This window comes from Myotis daubentonii, chromosome 21 (genome assembly GCF_963259705.1).
Source record: "Myotis daubentonii chromosome 21, mMyoDau2.1, whole genome shotgun sequence".
Lineage (NCBI taxonomy): Eukaryota > Metazoa > Chordata > Mammalia > Chiroptera > Vespertilionidae > Myotis > Myotis daubentonii.
This window is the reverse complement of record NC_081860.1, coordinates 8,016,813-8,037,339: the sequence shown is the minus strand read 5'-3', so window position 1 is coordinate 8,037,339 and position 20,527 is coordinate 8,016,813. Positions and strand designations below refer to the sequence as shown.

General features: G+C 46.3%; 1 protein-coding gene across 1 annotated transcript; it reads left to right on the top strand.

The window, feature by feature from the left end:
- The first annotated feature begins 7,340 nt into the window (after positions 1 to 7,340).
- LOC132223055 (ski oncogene-like) lies at positions 7,341 to 9,860 on the top strand. The gene is made up of 2 exons (XM_059678426.1): positions 7,341 to 9,444; positions 9,802 to 9,860. The coding sequence occupies exons 1-2, from the start codon at positions 7,914 to 7,916 to the stop codon at positions 9,858 to 9,860; spliced, it is 1,590 nt and encodes a 529-aa protein (XP_059534409.1). The 5' UTR covers positions 7,341 to 7,913.
- Positions 9,861 to 20,527: the final 10,667 nt, after the last annotated feature.

Genomic DNA, 20,527 nt, shown 5'->3' with positions numbered 1-20,527 from the left:
GAGGCCTGGCCCAGCTGAGTGGAAACTAGCAGAATGTATGACACAAGGGCTGTTTTCAAGTTATACCCGGAACCAGATCGATTCCATTACTGCTGAGATGCAGGTGCCACTGCCCACACCACATTTTTACCTTTCCCTTTACCTACTTTACACTTTCTGACATGTCATTTCACCTGTGATTTCCTAGCATTCCGCCATGTTCACCTTCGTGGCATTTTTACATCACCTGCTCCTCTGCACTGCTGCCTCCACAGTATTCTTCAACATTGACCTGCACCTGTGTTATGAGGTGCACATACATACTAACGTAGTCCTGAAAAACAGCTACTCATTTACTGATATTTTCTTCGAATAAGACAAAAACAAAATTCTGCAGAGCTTGCCTATGTCACCAGCAGACAAGCCCTACTGAACACTGTTAGCCTGAGGAAGGGCTGGAAGTCTTACCTCGCTTCTATGTGGTGCTTGTCATCTCTGTGTCATATTCCTGGTGTGGTCTTCCTTCCTTTATGATCTTCAGAGGCCCAGAACGTCACAGAAGCCTCTTATTAATCCTTCCTGAATATGTCCTCTTTTCAGATAATTACATGGAGCCACGGTGTCATGGGCAACACACTTTTGTAATGGAACTTCCCTCTGTCACCACAATCAATATTCATTCCCTAACCTTTTATATTTTTCAGGTTGTTGGCATAAAAAGGATGATGATGTGGCCTGTTTTAATCAGAGCGTATCTATAGAAGGAGAGTCACAAGTCAGAGCTTCTAAGACAGCTCCAGCACCCCAGAAGAACCATCCTTGTAAGCAGTGTTTCTCGGTGTTAAAAGATATTTTGCACCTGAATGACTTACAAGCAGCACACTTGGAGCACAAAGACTTCTTCAGTGAGGCATGTGTGAGAGACTTCTGTTTCAGTGCAAACCCTCACCAGCAACACAGGGATGCCTGGGGAAAGACGTTCTGGAAAGAAGCTATGGACAAGGCCTCATTTGTGAACAGGTGCAGCTTCAAATTATCAGAGGTTCCTTCAAACAGCAGGTTGTTGGGGAAGATTCCCAAACTCCCTCAGAGCTTCTCCAGCACCAGGCAACGCATAACAATAAGGAGCAACACTGTGGTAGTGAGAATTCCCAGGATTTTCTCAGTGGAAAAAGTCCTCACCTGTGGGGAGATGTGAAAACGCTGCCAGCCACAGCCTCAACGTTGTTGAATGTCAGGGTGTGTGCTCTGGAGAGTGTGGAAAATGTAGGAAAAATTATAGACGAATCTTTAACCTCATTCGACATAAAAGAGTTCACACGGGAGAAAAGCGGTATGAGTGTACAGATTGTGGGAAGTCCTTCAGTGAGAGTTCCACCCTCATTCGACATCAGAGAGTTCACAATGGAGAAATCCTTATGAGTGTAGTGAATGTAGGAAATCTTTTACGCGCAATAGTCAGCTCTTTATCCACAAGAGAGTTCACTCTGGAGAAAAACCTTATGGATGTGGTGAATGTGGGAAATCCTTTAGGCAAAATAGTCAGCTCCTTATCCACAAGAGAGTTTACACTGGAAAAAAAGCCTTATGAACGTTTTGAATGTGGGAAGTCCTTTAGGCAAAATAGTCAGCTCCTTATCCACAAGAGAGTTCACACTGGAGAAAAACCTTATGGGTGTAGTGATTGTGGGAAGTACTTTAGGCAAAATAGTCAGTTCCTTATCCACAAGCATGTTCACACTGGGGAAAAGCCTTATGAGTGTACGGATTGTGGGAAATATTTTAGTCAAAAATATGGCCTTATGAGACACCTGAGAGTTCACACAGGAGAAAAGCCTTAAATGTGAAGGGAATGTTTTATTTTTCTTACTCAGAATAACAACACTGAAAGAGACTCTATGATACACAGTTGCCTTAATATGATCCCTTTTTATCAGGACAGACACTCTGCTAGATTCCTCATAAGTTTCAGGTACAAGTGAGGCTTTAAGGAGCTACTTGAACTTGCCATTCTGCCCAGGCATCCTATCCAATTGATGTCGCTATGAGTGATTGTGGCTGAAGTGATTTCACCTCTAACACCTGGCTCACCTGAACAGTGTGAATCAGTCACAATCATTGTGTGCTTTTTTTGCTTGAATAAATTATAAGTACTCGGACCTCTTGGCAGGATCTTCATTCCTTTCTGTCTGACTAAGGTATGGGCCTGGTCCAGAGTTTGTCCAGAACACCCATCCTCAGAAAAGAAGTGGTACCTCTTTCAGGGAGCTTTGGATCTCACATTATGCTGTGATGATTGGCTTAGGTTCCATTTCACCAATTTGAACACCGCCGGTTATGAAATATGATATTTCGGTAAAATTCTTTTTCCTGTTGTACCTTTAATTGTGATGGTTCTATTCACTGCCTGCAATGTTTTGAAAGCACTGTTCAGATTTGTCAGAATGTATATGTGAAGCAATATTGTGGGGATGTCAAACCTTCAGTTCTTTGGAGAAGAGAGCACGATGGCAGAATATCATTCTTCATCCAAAACTGGTTTATTTTGCATTGCTGCCCAAGGTGTTGAAAGAAAGATTGCATAACTTTGTGGTATTAATTTATATCCTGGTACCTTGGTTATGTGTGAGATCAATGATCACCCAGAAGAATAGGCCTTTGCTGTCTTTCTGTGAAGAATATGAATCATGTTCTTTGTTCACAATATGTATTACTTAATTCTTACCAATGTTTAGGGGAACTCCTCCCCACATACTGCAAAGAACCAAGTGCCATGAAGTACCAAATTTCATACTCTTGTGGCATTTGTTGTAAGACTCTGAGGTTAACCTACCATCGAGACAGAAACACTGTATTCATAGTGATGAGAGAGACTGCACTAAATTATATGGAAAGTTTCTCTTCTGAACATAAATCCACAAATGTTCCTGGCCTGTGGCGTGTGTGCCCTTCGTGTACAGACATTCTCAGCACCCCCAAAAATGTTTCCTGTAGCTGCAGTCATTGGCAGAGAAAATTATTTGATGGATTTGTGGATTCCCCTGGTCTCTGTAAGGTGTTCACCACAAAGTCATTTCTCAATATGTAAGAACTCAAGCTAAATTTAGGATTATCCTGTCATCATTCCCAGGATGTGTCTTTTGTAACCAGTCAGCATTCCTGTGTATTCCATGGTGGTAGTCTTCACTGCTTGCCAACATTTGCTGCCACTGAGGCAAATCTGTTCCTCCCAGGAAATGAGCACTGACATGTAGGAAAGCACACTTTTCTAATGTGTGTTATTTTGTGAGCCTTGACCTAGAAATAAAGCTGTGAAACATCACAGGTGAAATAAATCCATCTGTCACTATATTCAAGGTGTGGCATAAGTGGACTTTCAGCTATGAGTACATAAACCACAGCACTTGTGCTTTTAAAAAATACCTTTATGTTTGTTTTTTTTAGGAAAAGAGGAGGGAAGGGGAATAAAGATAGATAAATATACATGAGCTGCCTCTTGCACACTCCCTACTGGGGCCACAGGTGGGGCTGTGCACCGACCTGGAATTGAACCAGGACGTTTCAGTGCACTGGGTGATACCCACCCAGCTGAGGTACACGGTGAAAGCAGAGTTTATTCTGGTATTTTTATGTATTATTTTCCATACCAACAACTCTAAACCTACATTTCCCACACTCTACATTTTCCTCCTGCCCTTTTATAATCCCTCTTTCTGACTTTCCCAGTCTTCCATGCAATCATTCATTTTCCGTCCTTTCCATTAGATTAGTTCATATTTTGCATAATTTTATAGGCACTATAAGGTGTGTACTTTTAAACAAATACTGGTTTCCTTAATGCTACAGATATTTTGAGATTCAATGCAAATGCTTATGTGAATATTGAATTTTTTTATTGCTGACTAGTATTGTATTCTATGGATAACAACTTCACAAACCTACTACTCAATTGGTGTCACAGCGAGTATTTCTGGCTGAAGAGATTTCACCTCTAACACCTGGCTCCCCTGAAGAGTGTGCATCAGTCACAACCCCTGTGTGATCAGGAGAAATATATTCTGTGTTCTCACTTGTGCTTCAGAAAATTGTGATAACTCTGAGCTCTTGGCAGTATCTTCATTTCTTTATCTCTCACGAGGTAATAAACCTGATACAGGCTTCATCCAGGGCACTCATCCTCAGCTAAAAAGTGCTACCTCTGTCAGGGACATTGTGGTTTGCACATTATGCTGTGATGAATTGTTTCAGGTTCTAATTCACCAACCTGCAAACTGCTTGCTGTCCTCTGTTCTGGGTTATGATCATTCAGTAAAGGTGTTGTTTTTTTTCTTTTGTACCTTTAATTTTGGGGATTATATTCACTGCCTGGGATGACTATAAAGGAAAGTTGTGACCTGTCAGCATGGAGAGGTGAACAGATATGAGGGGGTCCCAAACATTCTGTGCTTTGGAAGGCACATAGTAATGGTAGAAAATCAGTTTGTCCAAATTTGGCTTTTTTTTAAAAAGAAAAACTTCTTCCCAAGGCCTTGAAAATTATCTGCATGACTTTGTGGTTCTAATTTGCAGCCTGGTGCCTCTATAATTGGTGAGGTCAACGGTCACACTGGAAAGGAGGTCTTTGTTATGTTTCTGTGCACAATATTAATTATAGTCTCTGGTCACATTAGTATTACATAATTCTCAACAATGTTTAGGGGAATTCCTCCCCACATACACTAAAGGAGCCATGTCCTATGATGCATGAAATTTCATACACTGTTGTCATTCTTTATATATATATTTTTAATTGATTTCAGAGGGGAAGGGAGCGGGAGAGAGATAGAAACAGTAATGATGAGAGAGAATCATTAATTGGCTGCCTCCTGCATGCCCCCTACTGGGGATCAAGCCTGCAATCCGGCTTGTGCCCCGGATCAGAATTGTACCTGGGACCCTTCTGTCTGCAGGTTGATGCTCTATCAACTGGGACCTGGTGTCATTTTTGTATGACTCTGAGGTTTAAGCATAACCACAAGTATGACAGAAACACTGTATTCATAGGGAGTGGAAAGATTGCAATGAATCATATGAAAAGTGCCTCTTCTCTTTGGTGGTATTGAATCAAATCAATCTTAACACTATGCTTTTTAAAATGTTTTTATTGCTTTTTTAGAGAGAGAGGGAAATGGAGAAACATCAATGATGAGAGAGAATCATTGATCAGTTGCCTCCTGCACGCCCCCTACTGGGATGGAGCTCTGCAACCTGGGTGTGTGCCTGACCTGGAATCAAAACAGTGATCTCATGGTCCATGGGTCCACGTCCAAGCACTGTACCATGCCATGTGGGCAAACTATTCTTTTTTATCATTGATTATTGACTCTATTACAGATGTTCCCAATTTCCCCCGTCTCCATCCCCTTTGCCTCCCTCTATCCTGCCCCCACTGCTTCTATGCCCTCACCACATTATTGTCTCTGTCCTTGGGCTATGCATATATGATTATACTTTAAAAATATAGTTTTATTGATTTTAGAGAGAGGGAAGGAGACGGAGAGATAAAAACATCAATGATGAAAGAGAATCACTGATTAGCTGCCTCCTGCACGTACCTCTATCCTAACTGAGAATTGAACCTACAGCCCGTGTATGTTCCCTGACCAGGAATAGAATCATGACCTCCTGGTTCATAGGTTGCCGCTCAACCATTGAGTCACAGCAGCTGCGCTATATTATTTAAAAATTGAAAAAACAATGTATTTATTGTGGCTAGTTTACAGATGTCTCCCATTTTCCCCTGTGCATATATTCTTTGGGGGATCTCTCCCAGTCCTCCCCACGCCCCGCTCCTGGGAGATCTGCCAGTCTGTTCCAGTTAACCAGGCCTCTGGCCCCATCTTGTCCTTCCCCAGGACCACTTGCTGAACCACATCACCTTTATTTTTATTTATTTTTTTTCCAGCTACACCGTTTAGTTCCCTTGAAAAGGGGCTGAAAAAAACACGACTAGAAAAACAAGGCTGACACGCATTCTGAGAGTTGCCTAACTGACCCTTTGCAGACACGGTAATAATGCCCATCGAGGGGTGTACGTGTGGCAGAGGCTGAATTCCATGCATACAGGTTTAATAACTGCAAAAGAACAACAAAGCGAAAAGAAAAAAAACCCAAACGCTCGCTGCGATCACGGTGTCCCTTTTGCATTGCATTTCAGAAGGGGGCCCAGCGGCACCCGGGCCCCCAGTAAACCCAGGGCGACCCGCAGGGGATGTCGCACCCAAGTCCCTGCCCGACGCGCAGCTGCAGTGGCGTCAGGACGGAGACGGTGAAGATTCCGGTAAGATCTTCCTCGTCCGCAAATACCGTCATCTCAGGCGGGCAGCGCCCGTCTCCTGGGAAATCACTTCCAAGCTTGGGCGTGGAAAACCTTATACGATTTGCATAAACAACAGCGGAGAGTAAACGAGATTATCTGGAATAAATGCAAGGAACTTATTCTTATAGTGGCAGGTTCGATCGCTACTGGACGGATATCTGGGGGTAAAGACGAGTCGGGATTCGCTGTACAAGATGCTGGAAGGCACAGAACTACCCCCTGCCGGGGTCCAACCCCAGCAGGTCCAGGGGTTCCCAAAGTGTGGACAGAGTCGGCGAAGAAGGAATGACACGGAGATAGTGTTCAGTTGATCAGCAGCCTAGCCAGGATCTCTAGCCAGGATCTCCAGCCAAGTTCTGGTCTGGATCTCCAGAGAGGTTCTGCTTCGGATCTCCAGCCAGGTTCAGTCACCAGGTTCTAGTCAGGTTCTCTTGACATATTTCTGTAGTCAGGTTCAGTCCAGGATCTTTTGCCATGTTCTCTCCAGCGAAGTTCTTCTGTCTGTAGGTTCTGTCTGTAGGTTCTCTCTTCTTAAGTTCTGTCTCTCTCTGTCTTGCTACATCTGTATTTATACCAGTTGATTCAATCCTATCAATCTCTATTACAAAGGTTAGGGCATTTCTTATCTCCATTCCAGGGAGTAAAGATTATGCAGCTTAAGCATGATTGTTTGTAGTTAAAGTGATTAATTACCCGCCTGGCACTTAGTTAAGGGGTTTTATTCCCTCCCTAACTTCAGGGGAAAATCCCTACCTGGGGAAAACAACCTTTCTCAGAGACCTTGGTTAAAACACATAGTGCCAAGAAGGTGAGCAAACATATTAAGAACAGTATGCCATATATGCCAGGTCCCTTGAAACAGCAAGCATGGACCAGCTCCCGGCAACCCCCAAAGTTCAGTTTTTGCATTTCGTTTCCGTGTGATTCCCTTGTTCAACCGAGCACCAGAGGGGCTTCTCGCGCCCGAGCAGGCAGGCGGGTTCAACGTCTGAAAGGTGAGAACCTCAGTCAGCTGGGGGAGAAACAGGGGAAGGTTTCCGACAAAGTGCAGTTCTAAGTGTACGTTAAATGAACAAACGAACGAGAGAAAAAGGAGAGTGAAGTAATGCTGTTTTGTTCTGCTGCTGCGGCCTCGGCTGGCGGAGCGCCATCTGCCCAGCGGAGCAGGTCGCTGCGGCCGGGCGGCCGGACAGTCCTGTCCGCTCGGCAGGTGGAGGGCGGGCCGGCTAAGGCGGCAGTGTCAGCTCCGGCGCAGGCGCTCCCCTCCCCGCGGCAGCACAGGAGACCTGGGTCCTTGTCGCTGAAAAAATAGACTCTGGAGAAAAACCCTCCCTGTCCTCATGCAGCCGCGGGCCGAGGAGCTGTGATGGCTTCTCCGGGCGTCGCCCCGGCTCCCTTGGGGTCCCGATGGCGTCACGTGGTGGTGGGGCTTTTAAAAGTTAGTCATTAAAAAACGTGTTGATTTTCTTCTGAATACCAAGTCTCCTTATTGGTTTTAAATAGCTTATAACAAAAGTGTAATGTTAGGGTGTCCCAGGCACGGGATCGGGAGCGGCCCGTGGAGTCGGAGCGCACCATGGAGGCGGCGGCGGGCGGTCGCGGCGGCTTCCAGCCGCACCCGGGGCTGCAGAAGACGCTGGAGCAGTTCCACCTGAGCTCCATGAGCTCGCTGGGCGGCCTGGCCGCCTTCTCGGCGCGCTGGGCGCAGGAGGCCTACAAGAAGGAGGGCGCCAAGGAAGCGGGCGCGGCCGCGGTGCCGGCGCCGGTCCCTGCGGCCGCCGAGCCGCCGCCCGTGCTGCACCTGCCCGCCATCCAGCCGCCGCCGCCCGTGCTGCCCGGGCCCTTCTTCATGCCGTCCGACCGCTCCACCGAGCGCTGCGAGACCGTCCTGGAGGGCGAGACCATCTCGTGCTTCGTGGTGGGCGGCGAGAAGCGCCTGTGCCTGCCGCAGATCCTCAACTCGGTGCTGCGCGACTTCTCGCTGCAGCAGATCAACTCGGTGTGCGACGAGCTGCACATCTACTGCTCGCGCTGCACGGCCGACTGGCTGGAGATCCTCAAAGTCATGGGCATCCTGCCCTTCTCGGCGCCCTCGTGCGGGCTCATCACCAAGACGGACGCGGAGCGCCTGTGCAACGCGCTGCTCTACGGAGGCGTCTACCCGCCGCCCTGCAAGAAGGAGCTGGCCGCCAGCCTGGCGCTGGGCCTGGAGCTGCGCGAGCGCAGCGTGCGCGTGTACCACGAGTGCTTCGGCAAGTGCAAGGGGCTGCTGGTGCCCGAGCTCTACAGCAGCCCGAGCGCCGCCTGCATCCAGTGCCTCGACTGCCGCCTCATGTACCCGCCGCACAAGTTCGTGGTGCACTCGCACAAGGCCCTGGAGAACCGGACCTGCCACTGGGGCTTCGACTCCGCCAGCTGGCGGGCCTACATCTTGCTGAGCCAGGACTACACAGGCAAGGAGGAGCAGGCCCGCCTGGGCCGCTGCCTGGACGACGTGAAGGAGAAGTTCGACTACGGCAACAAGTACAAGCGGCGGGTGCCCCTGGTCTCCTCTGAGCCCCCCGTCTCCATCCGAAAAACAGACGATGCTCCCTCCCAGCACCCCACGTCTTCTGAGAAGGACAAACAGTCCAGCTGGCTGCGGACCCTGGCCAGCTCCTCCAGCAAGAGCCTGGGCTGTGCTCACCCTCGCCAGCGCCTCTCCGCCTTCCGACCCTGGTCCCCTGCCGTCTCTGCCAGTGACAAGGAGCTCTCCCCCCACCTCCCAGCCCTGATTCGCGACAGCTTTTACTCCTACAAGAGCTTCGAGACCGGTGTGGCCCCCAACGTGGCCGTGGCCCCACCGGCCCAGCAGAAGGTGGTGAGCAGCCCGCCAAGTGCCACCATCGTCTCCCGGGCCCCCGAGCCCCTCGCCACCTGCATCCAGCCGCGGAAGCGGAAGTTGGCAGTGGACATGCCTGGGGCCACAGAGACACAGGCGCCCACAGTCACCCCGGAGGACGACAAGGACTCAGAGGCAGAGGTGGAGGTGGAGAGCAGAGAGGAATTCACCTCCTCCCTGTCCTCGCTCTCCTCTCCGTCCTTTACCACATCACCTTTATTCACTAGTGTCATTGGCCTGGATGCTAGCCCTCCCCTTGGCGTTTAAGAAAACTACATTACCCAGAAAGGAATGGGCGCACGTGGGCGGAGCTTAAGGGTGTTTCTGGTGTCACTGCATCCGGTTAGGGCGGGACTTCCACCTTCCTCCTCCTGGCGGGCATTTTGACCTCTTCAGTTCAAGGACTCACAAGCTTCAGGCCACTGGACGTGAGTAGGAGGAGGCCTAGGAGACAGCGTCCTTGCTGTGCGGGGGGTGTCTGAGGCTGGTTGAGCACCAACAGGCTGTGAGTGGGGCCTCCGTCCCTCCGGGACTCCTCTCTGCCCACAGCGTCCCCGCAGCCTGACCCCGTTTAACCCCCCAGCCTTGGGGACCGGCACCTCTCAGGTTCCGCCGCCCAGGAAGCCGCATCCAGAACAGTGAGTCTCTCCTGGGTGGCACAGGGTGTGATGGGGAATGAGGGCCACAGGCTGCAATGCCACCTTTAAGGACACGGTGGTGGGGCTGAGGCAGGAGGATTAGGAAAACCCGGGCCTGTTTTGTGTCTAAAGGCAACAAAGAGATGAGGTGTGGGTTTTGCGCGAGGAGTTTTACTTTCACTCTCAGAACGCTGGGAGCATAGATGGTTGTGAAAAAAGGAGGGACATTTTGTGGGGTAAGATTCTAACTTTTCCTGACATTGCTCAGAGGAAGGACAGACTAGAAGATTGTGGACAAGAAGGTGAAGTCCTGTAAATGGTCAGGTAACTGGCAGGAGTGAGCACTGAGGACTGAGCCCTGAGATAACACAGGCATCTGGAGGGCACCTGGCCTGTGGGCTGGGCAAGGGCACTGAGCAGCCTGAGCCCATAGATCCTGGCGGTGTTTGCCAGGCTCTCAACAGACCATTTTCTTTACAGGAATTCCTACAAATGCAGAATGAGTTGGGTGTACTGGACGGTGAAGATAATTTCAGGGCTTCACACTCTTGTGGCCTCTGAGATGTTGTGTCCAGGGGCTGTCCCGCTGCTCTTGTATCCCTTGGACCTGGGGACTTTGAACAAACACTGAGCCCAGACTCCTAAGGTCATGACTAGGGCTTCCTGTAGTGGACCTTGTATTTAGCAACCAGTGTACTGAGTGGTAGGTCCTGCAGGGCATTGGTTACAGATTGTGCAAAGGCTTATAGTGAAGAGTGAGCTGATTTAGGAACCGGCAGATACTTAAATAAACATATATATATATATATATATATATATATATATATATATGTATGTATGTATGTATATTTTAGATATAGAAAGGAAGGGAGAGGGAGAGGGATGGAGAAAAACTGATGAGCAAGAAACAAGGATTGCTTGCAGCCTGCACAACCCCTATTGTGGATCCAGCCCACAACCGAGGCATGTGACTTCACCAGTGCCTGGTCTATACCAGTGATGGCGAACCTTTTAAGCTCAGCGTGTCAGCATTTTGAAAAACCCTAACTTAACTCTGGTGCCGTGTCACATATAGAAATTTTTTGATCTTTGCTACCATAATAAAACAAAAGATTTATATTTTTGATATTTATTTTATATATTTAAATGCCATTTAACAAAGAAAAATTAACCGAAAAAATGAGTTCGCGTGTCACCTCTGACACACATGTCATAAGTTCGCCATCAATGGTATATACTCAACCAACTGAGACACATCAGCCAGGACTGTAGATCACTTGAATATAGGAGCCCTGGCCGGTTTATCTCAGTGGATGGAGCGTCAGCCTGTGGACTGAAGGCTCCCATGTTCGATTCTGATCAAGGGCACATGCCCAGGTTGCAGGCTTGATCCTCAGTATACAGCATGCAGGAGGCAGCCAATCAGTGATTCTCTCTCAACATTGATGTTTCTATCTCTCTCGCCCTCTACCTCTCTGAAATCAATAAAAATATATTTTTAAAAATATATAGAAAATCATGGTCAGGTTGGTAACGGTAGTAGTAGCAGCTCAGAAGGGATAGTGTGAGCCTGGGGTCTAGCTTTCCTGCTGGGGCCACTGTGGAAGTTGGGTGTCACAAGATGGCAGAGAGATAGAAGTTGTCATGGGGGAGAGGTAATCATGTTGCAGTGGCCAAGGCCTTTAAAAGATGTGTGGACCTGATATTATTTAGAGGCTGAAGAGTTATTCAAACAAAGTGAGACTAGGGCTGGTACATATTAACTTCTCTAAACACTCACCAGGATTTTGTTGTGACCCTTGGTGTGGCCTGGTTTTGGAGAGTTGCAGGCAGTCTTGTGGATTAGCTTAGAGGCTTGAGTGATCATCTGTGAAACTCACTGGGCATGGTCAGAACGCCATCGGTTGTGGGACCTGAGTTGCGGGTAAGAGAGAGATGTGGTAAGCCTTCTCTGGACAACAAATGCTGAGTTAACTCAGAGGCCAGGGAGAGCACTGTGGGGGCTGGGGCTGAGGGAGTGCAGGTGTGAGCCACGTGTGGAAAATAGTGATGTGCACTTGAAGAGGGAATGTGAATTGATGGCCACAGCCCCCTGACATTGACATATGGGTGAATGATGAGACAGTCCACTTCTGGTGGTGTCTGGATGATCCAATCCAGTAACTTTTAAGGTGATTGCCTGTATTGAGCGGTGTTGTGGTGCTACATTCTAGGTACAGAGCTTCGTTGCCATTTAAATAACCACCTGCCTTTTGTTGTTGGGGGTGACACACAGGTTGATAGGAATGAGATAGCCTACACCAGTATTACCCAGGCTTCAAAATCTCCACTGGAATAGGTAAGGGAGAAGGGTAAGAGGTAAGAGATTATGGATGTGGTGAACTATAATTTTGGAAAAAAGTGATTAGGAAACTATTTGTCCTCACCACAGTAAATCTGCATTACCTTTGAAGTTGTGCTTCTGCGAATGAAGCTGTGTGAGGGAAGTGTTGTTGAAAGAATTCTGTGCAACAGGAAGTGTAAAGCTATGGCCGCAGTACTTTGGGATAGAGGTTAAGAGGGTGCAGTGTGATGCCATGTATTTGGTGTCTTTGAGAAACAATATGAGGGTATTGCCTGAAAGACCAGTAGTATCAAATCACTCACACTGTCTTTATGGCCAGCATCTCTCTTTAACCTGTGGTTTTGACACCCACTCTGCTGATAAAAGTCAGTGTGGTGTCCACAGGAGTCCATAGCTCAGGTGTCTTATCTGCCTTTATTATAGTGGGAAGACAAAATGTCAGTAGGAATATAAGAAGACAATGGCTTTCATGGGATGAAGGCCTGGTATTTTCTCTGATGTGTCGAGTGGACAGAGCAGATGGATGTGGAGGGTGGGGAGTATGACAGACTAAGAATCTTAGGAGTGAAGCTGATCTTGGGCTGTACTGTCCCCATTATGACGGGATATGAACTTTGAGGACGTGGCCATTGCCTTCTCTCAGGAGGAATGGGGGCTCCTTGATGAGGCTCAGAGACTTGTGTAGTATGATGTGATGCTGGAAGTGTTTGCACTTGTGTCATCTGTAGGTAAGACCTGGATGTTCTCCCAGTGTCCTGAGGTGATGACCTCTCTTCCTTTATTCCTCAGGCAAAGCTTTCTCTCTCCCACAGTGGGAACATGGCCTGTGCTAATTTTCCCCACTGCCTTGTCAAATGTGCTGTGGCTGCCAGGTATGAGCTGGATGTAGAGCCCTGAACAAAGGACTCCATGAACATCCCTAACATCTATTTCCTCAAAAGTAGAGGAAACAGAGAGTCAGGAGTCTTGCAGTGAACTTAATAAGTCCCAGCTTGCACTTTCTCTTCATGGGAGGCTGACAGTGTCCATATGCATGGCTTCAACTTCTGTACTCTTTCTCTGGGTAACGGTTCTTTGTGGCAACCTGGGTCATGTTATGGTCTTCACTTACATGAACTATGACTGTTCTTTTAAGGCTTTCATTCAATTGTTTGTAATATTCTCTTCCCTGAATACTATAGCAAGTTGTGTAGCTCTGGCCCAGTGATGACTGCTCACCTCTTCATCACATGTTTTTATTCACTGGTGCCTCTGCAATCATCTGCAACATTGACGTGCACATGTGTTATGTGGTGCACATATGTGGTAATTAGTCCTCGAAACCAGCTACTCCTTTATTGAATGTTACTTGGAGTGAGCGGGAACCAACCTCTTGCTCAGCTTGCCCCCTTCCCCAGTCAACAAGCCCTTTTGAATGCTGTTCGTTGAAGGATTAGCCCGAGCTTCATATTCTAATCCAGGTGGTGCTTGCCATATTTTGTGTCGTATTTCTGGCGAGTCCTTTCTGTTTTGTGATCTTCATTAGCCCAGAAAGTTACAAGAGCCTCTTATTAATCCTTCCTGCACATCTCTGATTTTCAGAGAATTGCATGTACCAACTGTGATGTGTAACACACCTTTGCAATGGGAATTCCCCCTGTCACCACATTCAACATTCATTTCCTCACCCTTTCTCACTTTTCAGGTTGTTGGCACAACATGGGTGATAAGGAGGCCTGTTCTGGTCAAAGTGTATCTATACAAGGAGAGTCACAGGTCAGGGCTTCTAAGACAGCTCCAGTCACCCATAAGACCCTTCTGTGTAAGCGGTGTTTCTCTGTGTTACAACATATTTTGCACCTGACTGAGTCAGATGTAGCATATTTTCAGCAGAAAGCATTCTGTAGTGATGCACGTGTTGGAGACATCTGTTTCAGTGCAAACCCTCACTGTACTGGGCTGCATATCTGGCCCTTTGGCCAGAAGGGGCGCGCTGTGCTGCCTGTTCCTAAAACACATTGATAGGAAGGTACTGACATCAGGCCAGGCCTTGAGATATGGTCTCTTGGCCCCTTCCCCGCACTCTGTACTCTCTGTTCCTAGAACACATATATAGGAAGGTAGTCACTGTATGATGCTATACTGTGTCGAGAAGTAATTATGTAAACAAGGCTTTGTAACTTTGTGGTTTTTGCAAATAAAAATGCTGTAATTCTTGTAGTCTGGGCTGCAGTTCGGCCTCTGCTCCAGCAGGGTGTAACTGTAGTCACTGGCCATTGAATTCGGGGCTGCAGTTCAGCCACTGCTTCGACAGGGTGCTGTAACTGTAGCCAGCTGGCCAGCTTAATAAAGGCTCTTAAATTTAAATTCTGAGTCGGTGGTCTGTCTCGCTGAGTGAACCCATAACTTTTAGAGGTCCCACCGAGATACCCCACCCACATCCCTTTGGGGAAGGACTACCAAGGAGGCCTCCAGTCTTTGTTCCGTGTTCCAGGGAGGCGGAGGAGACTCCACCCAAAACTTTCAATTCGGAATCCGAGCCACCTGGACTCTCGAGAGAGGTAAGGAAGACCAGTCGTTAAACAGGAATTGGGACGGCCCATAGAAGGACCCTTATAGAGGGCTGAATGCAGCGGTACTCATGGTCCCGACCCGCGGCCACCATGGTGGCCGGGGTCGCTGGTTTGTGCCGCTTTAGGCTGCACCAGGTTTGTCTGTCTGGTGTTTGTTATCTTGGTGTTTGTTGTCAAAAAGTCATCTGCTTCTGTGTGCACACCGCTGCAATGTTTTTTGAAAAATTTTCATGACTTCAAGGAGCGAGCTGCAGGTTCTGGGTAACCTTCGGTTGCATTTGTCTAGTTTGTTTTGTCTTTGTTCTTTGTTGTCTTTGTCTTTGTCTAAATGGGTTAGGGTCAGTCGTCTTCTTCGACCCCCTATCAATTAGGCCCACTCCAAGCGAGTGGAAGGGGAGCTTGATCACCTCCCGGGAAACCATAGAGGTCCCTTAGGCAATTAGTCAGGAATTGGTGGAAGTCAAAAACTCACACTGTCTGGTGTATGAATATAAGATGAGAGTCTGTGTGAAGCGAAAGCTACTTTGTGCTGTCTGGCTGTACACATGAGAGTATTTGTTATCTCTTTCTATTTCTCTATCCATTGAGCCAAACCAGCCAGGGCTACACAGATATTTTGAGATTCAACACAAAAGCTTATGTGAATATTGAATTTGTTTTGTTCTTGATTAGTATTGTATTCTATGAATAACTACCTCATCTATTGATCTGTCTATAAAATTGGTTATTTCCAGGTTTGGGGTATTATAAATCAATCTGTTTGCAATATTTGCATTCAGTTGTCTTTATAGATATGCATTCGACTAATCAGAATATTGTAGTGTAGGTGGATATTTCACATTTTAACATATGCAGAACTGTGATTTAAAATTGTCATGCACCTTGCCTTCCCACCCATACCTAGCATATTAAAATTCCAGTTTTGTTCAACCCTGCAAGGACAGGCAGTGGTTAATCTTTTTAAAGAGTAGGTCTCAAGTTATCTATATATGAACTTGCTTTTGCTTTCATTTCATTTCCGAAGAGTTTTTGGTGGTGAACATTTTTTCATACATTTACTTTCATTTTCTTTATCTCCTCTCTTGAGATGTTGGCTTATAAATTTGCCTAATTTTAAAATTACTTATTATTTTAACCAATATCCGGAGAGTTCACAATCTAAGACATATGTTTGAATTTCACTCATTCCTCCATAACTGAATGACTTCTTGCTTTATGGAACTATGAGTTTTGAATACTGTAAGGAAAAAGTTTTTCTCCATTTTTAACCTATGTACAGTTTAAATGCACATGTATCATATACTTACAGGTTTTATATGCATTGTTCACATTCTCCACCACACTTTTCTAAGTATAAGCATTCAGTAACACATTAAGTGAAGTCTAGGTTTGTGATCTTTGTTGACTTCCCTCATGTAAATACCCTCTTTGTGATTAGTTTCAAAATGCCGAAATGATGACCATGAACAAGGATATAAGATATTTCAGTAGGCAAATCATCGTATTTTATTTCCCACATATGATAAAGTAGCAGTCGGTATCCGCAAAAACATCTATATATCTAAAAGCCTAATATGCAAATTGTCCCCACAAGAGTTTGACTGGGAGACTGGTCACTCATATGACATGTGCTGACCACCAGAGGCCAGCATGGAATGAAGGAAGTCCCCCGGCTGGCAGCCTGAAGGCCCCGATCAGCACTGACTGCTGCCCAGGTTTGGGACGCTACTCATGCATGCATTTTGTGCACCAGGCCTCCAGTTTATAATAAAATAGTAAAATAATTGGGAAATGCAGGTGGTAAATATTTCTTTATAGTTTTGTTTACATATTATTGATTTTAAAAATACATTTCAAAATGTTTTTATTGATTTCAGAGAGGTTAGGGAAAGAGAGAGACATAGAAATATCAATGATGAGAGAGAATCATTGATAGGCTTCCTCCCACAGACCACTGACTGGGGTGGAACCCACCGTTCAGCATGTGCTTTGACCAGGAAGCTGACGATAGTCACCGTGGTTGGTTTTGACAACCCAGATGAGAAAGTGGGGTCATGGCTGAACTGTGGACACTGTGGACGGTCTTGTCCTTCACTGTAGGAGGCCTCACAGTTTGCCTTGAGGCCCAGACTGCCTTCTGATGGGTACCTCTGTACCAGAGGGAACTTTTCAGAACTGAATACAAATAAAAAGTCCAGTTGCTGTCACTTTTGCTTCAAGGTGTATCTGTAAGGTTCTTTAGTATACACACCACTATGATAGTACCCCAGAAGAAAATGACTTACACAGAGGCATCCACAGAAGTTCAGAGGATCTACCCAAAATTCACAACAATGGGACAGGACATGCAATAAAAGAGACAAAATTTGAGATAATGAACAGCCTCAGACATTCACAATAAATCAGGCTCAATAAATCATATTTAGAAAGCCAAAATCAGCCTCCAAGATGCCGCTATTGCATTCCTGTTTTTTAAGTAAGACTGCAAGACCTGGCCAGTTAACTCATTGGTTAGAGCTTTGGCTTACGAGAGAATGGTCTCTGGTTCCATTACGGTCAAGGGCAAAGACCTCAGTTTCAGGTTGAATAACAGGGCCATGTCAGGGCACATAAGGGAGGCAAGCCATTGATGTGTCTCTCTCTTGCGGATGTTTCTCTCCCTCTCTCTCTTTCTGTCTCTCCACCTCCTTCTACCATTCAACTCTCTCTAGAACTAAATGGAAAAAGAATTGTAGGGTCTGGGGGTGGGGGAAGAAAACAGAAAGACTGCTAGTTGGCCGATTCATGCTTCCTACTTAGTGTTTTTAGACAATAGAAACAGGGTTTCTCTAGGGAAAGCAGTTTCTACTACACCATGGGCTCTACACTCTCCAGTTTCCAAAGTTATGTTGCAATCCCTCAGAATCACCTTCTCTCACAGGTAAGTTAATTTTTATCACTCAAAGACTAACCTAAGTTAAAAAATGAACAGATTATTTTATTCAAAAAGCATTGGGGATTTTTGTCCTTAAATGAAAGCAATGAGGGGATCATGACGATAGCACAAATTGTGTGGGTTTATTCTGAGATTCCTGGTCTCCATTCTAGTAGCCTCTTACGTGAAAGAAGACAGACTTCCACTGAGATCAGATGATTCTGGTAAATTTTCTTTATATAGATGTATGTTTTACTTATCAAACTGTTGAAGTATAGGTGAATGTTTTACCTTTTCATATATGCAGAACTGTGCTCAGAGAACATATGCCCCGTATGCACTTATCCTGGCCCTACCACCTCTTCCAGGCTTTTTCTGGGAGACTATAGTGACCCCCCTCACTTCACGTTTCTGTCTTATCACCTGTTGTACCAACCCTGCCCCATTGCTTTTGGGATGTCCTTCACTAGAACTCTAGCTCCCAAATAAAGAGAACTAGATACTTTCCGAATCATCAGTGTCCACACACTCAGCCCTTACAGGTCGCGGCTGTGCCTTCCTGAGAAAGCAGCCTTCCATGAAGCCTAATTCATAATCTGAAGAATATGGATGAATATGAGGCAACGCTGAGGGGAAGAACTCTTAGGACCATAATTATCCCTTTTAGGAATAGGGAACTGGACATCCCTGGAGAGGACAGGGACAGTCCTGTGAACTCCTGGTCCCTGGAGAACAGGTCACATCCTTGCCCATGTGACAAAAGGTGTGATGGGGAAAAGAGGTTCATAGGCTGCAATACCTCCATGCGAGGACGTGACAGTGTGACCGAACCGGGAGAATTTGGGAAACCCAGTGCTTGTTTTGTGTTTAAAGGAACAAAGAAGATGAGGCAGAGTTTGGCATGAGTTGTTTACTTTCATTCTCAGGAAAATGGGGATATGAATGGTCCTGACCTAAAGAGGGACATTGTGTAAGGTAGTTCTTTAAACTTTTCCGAAAGCAGCTCAAAGGAGGAACAGACTAGAAGAGAGATGATAGCAGTTGGGGACAGGAGGCAGAAGTCCTATCAAAGATAAGGTAACTGGCAAGAGTGTGCACTGAGGACTGAGTCTTGAAGTAATGTGGTCATCTCCAGGACACATGGGCCTATTGACTGGGAAACAGTACTGAGCAGTCTGAGCCCATGGATCCTGGGGTTGGTGGCCAGAGTCTCAACAGATCTTTCTCCGAACACAGATTCCTGCAAATGCAGGGTGGTTTAAGGATGCTGTTTTGTGGAACTGATATCAGGGCCTCACAGTCTTACAACTTCTGAGATAGTGTTATCCTGGGATTGTCTGGCCTCTCTTCTGGCCCTTATAACTGGAGACCTTGATGAGACACCAAGCCCAGAATTCTAAGTACATGTCTAAGTTTGTCTGAAATGGTCCCCGTTTTTGGCAAACAGTGGAATCAGTTGTGAGTAGACCTTCCAGTCATAGGTTCCTTTATGTGCAAAGGCTTAGAGTGAAGACTGAGCTCACTCAGGAACCAACCGGCATCCTTTTAAAAAAAGTTTTTATTGATTCCTGAAAGAAAGGGAAAAGCAGAAATAGAAACCAGAATGATCACAGAGAATCACTGGTGGGCTGACTCCTGCAAGCCCCCCACTGGGGATCAAGCCCACAAGCCTGGCATGTGCCCCTGACGAGAATCAAACCCGAGACCCTTCAGTTCACAGGCTGGTGCTCTATCCACTGAGAAAACCAGCTGGGGCTTGTGTCCAGTTTTTTAAAAAATAGGAACTGGTAACAATGGGACAGGAGTGAGGTCTAGAGGAGCTTGTGATACCTTTGGCGTCTGTTGTGCAGGTGATGGGAGTAATGGAAGATTTCGAGCAGTAGAGTCAGGTGATCTTACCCAGGTTTCATTAGACTTCCGGTGGCTGAAGAATAACAAAACAAATGGCTGTAAGGGAGGTGGTAGAAAGTCTAGGATGGAGGTTGCTGTGGTGAGCATGATGCTTAGTGGCCCATGCTGGTGACTGTGGCGGTGAAATAAGCTGTTGGATTCTGGGTTTGTGTTTTATGTGCAGCGAAGTGCATATTCTAATTTTCAGGCTGAGAGAGAGGTAAGAGCCAGGGATGACTTGAAGGTTTGCATTTGGAGCTGCAGGCATGGAAGCACCATCAACTGAGATGCAGATATTCAGAGTAGAAGTGTAATGTTCATTGAGGATACCAAACTTATTTTTTATCTGTTTTGGTGTGTGATATTTCAGAGATTACTTCATGAGCATCTGGTACTCTGAGGAGAAGTTCAGGTTGAAAACTTCTTTAAAGTCGAGGTATAGTGAGCAGGGTAGTGTTGTAGATCATCTTTTTAAAAACTTTTTTTTCCTGTTTAATTGGAGACAAAGAGCAATTAAAACAAAGTGAGAATGCAGCTATTGCAACTTTACTTGTGAATCACACACCGCGATTGTGTTGAGAGCTTTGGTGTGGTCAGTAGTCTGACTAATTTACATACGGGAATGAGTGGTCATATGTGAGACACACTGGACCTGGGAGAGAGGGCCACAGGTGATAGGACCTGAGTGCTGATGGCTGTGACCTGTGAAGGGACATCAACTTCAGCACCAGAAGAGGTGGGCTCTGGATATCTGCGATTTGATGTGGTTCTAAATAGGTGAGGTTGAAGGAAAAAAACAATCAGGGAAGGAGGTTTTCATAGAAGCACTGAGGGCTCCTCATTGATTGTGGACGGAAAGAGTGAAGGCGCCTCATTGAGTGTGGACTATGATGTTGGTGTAGAACTTAATTGAGTTTGAATTTTCCAGGCATTAACCAAACCACACTTACTGAGTAATGAGTAGGAAGTCA

Coding starts and splice junctions, on each gene's coding strand:
- LOC132223055 (XM_059678426.1), top strand. CDS start 7,914: ATGGAGGCGGCGGCGGGCGGTCGCGGCGGCTTCCAGCCGCACCCGGGG. Junction 9,445..9,801: donor CACATCACCTTTATTCACTA/GTGTCATTGGCC, acceptor TTAACCCCCCAG/CCTTGGGGACCGGCACCTCT.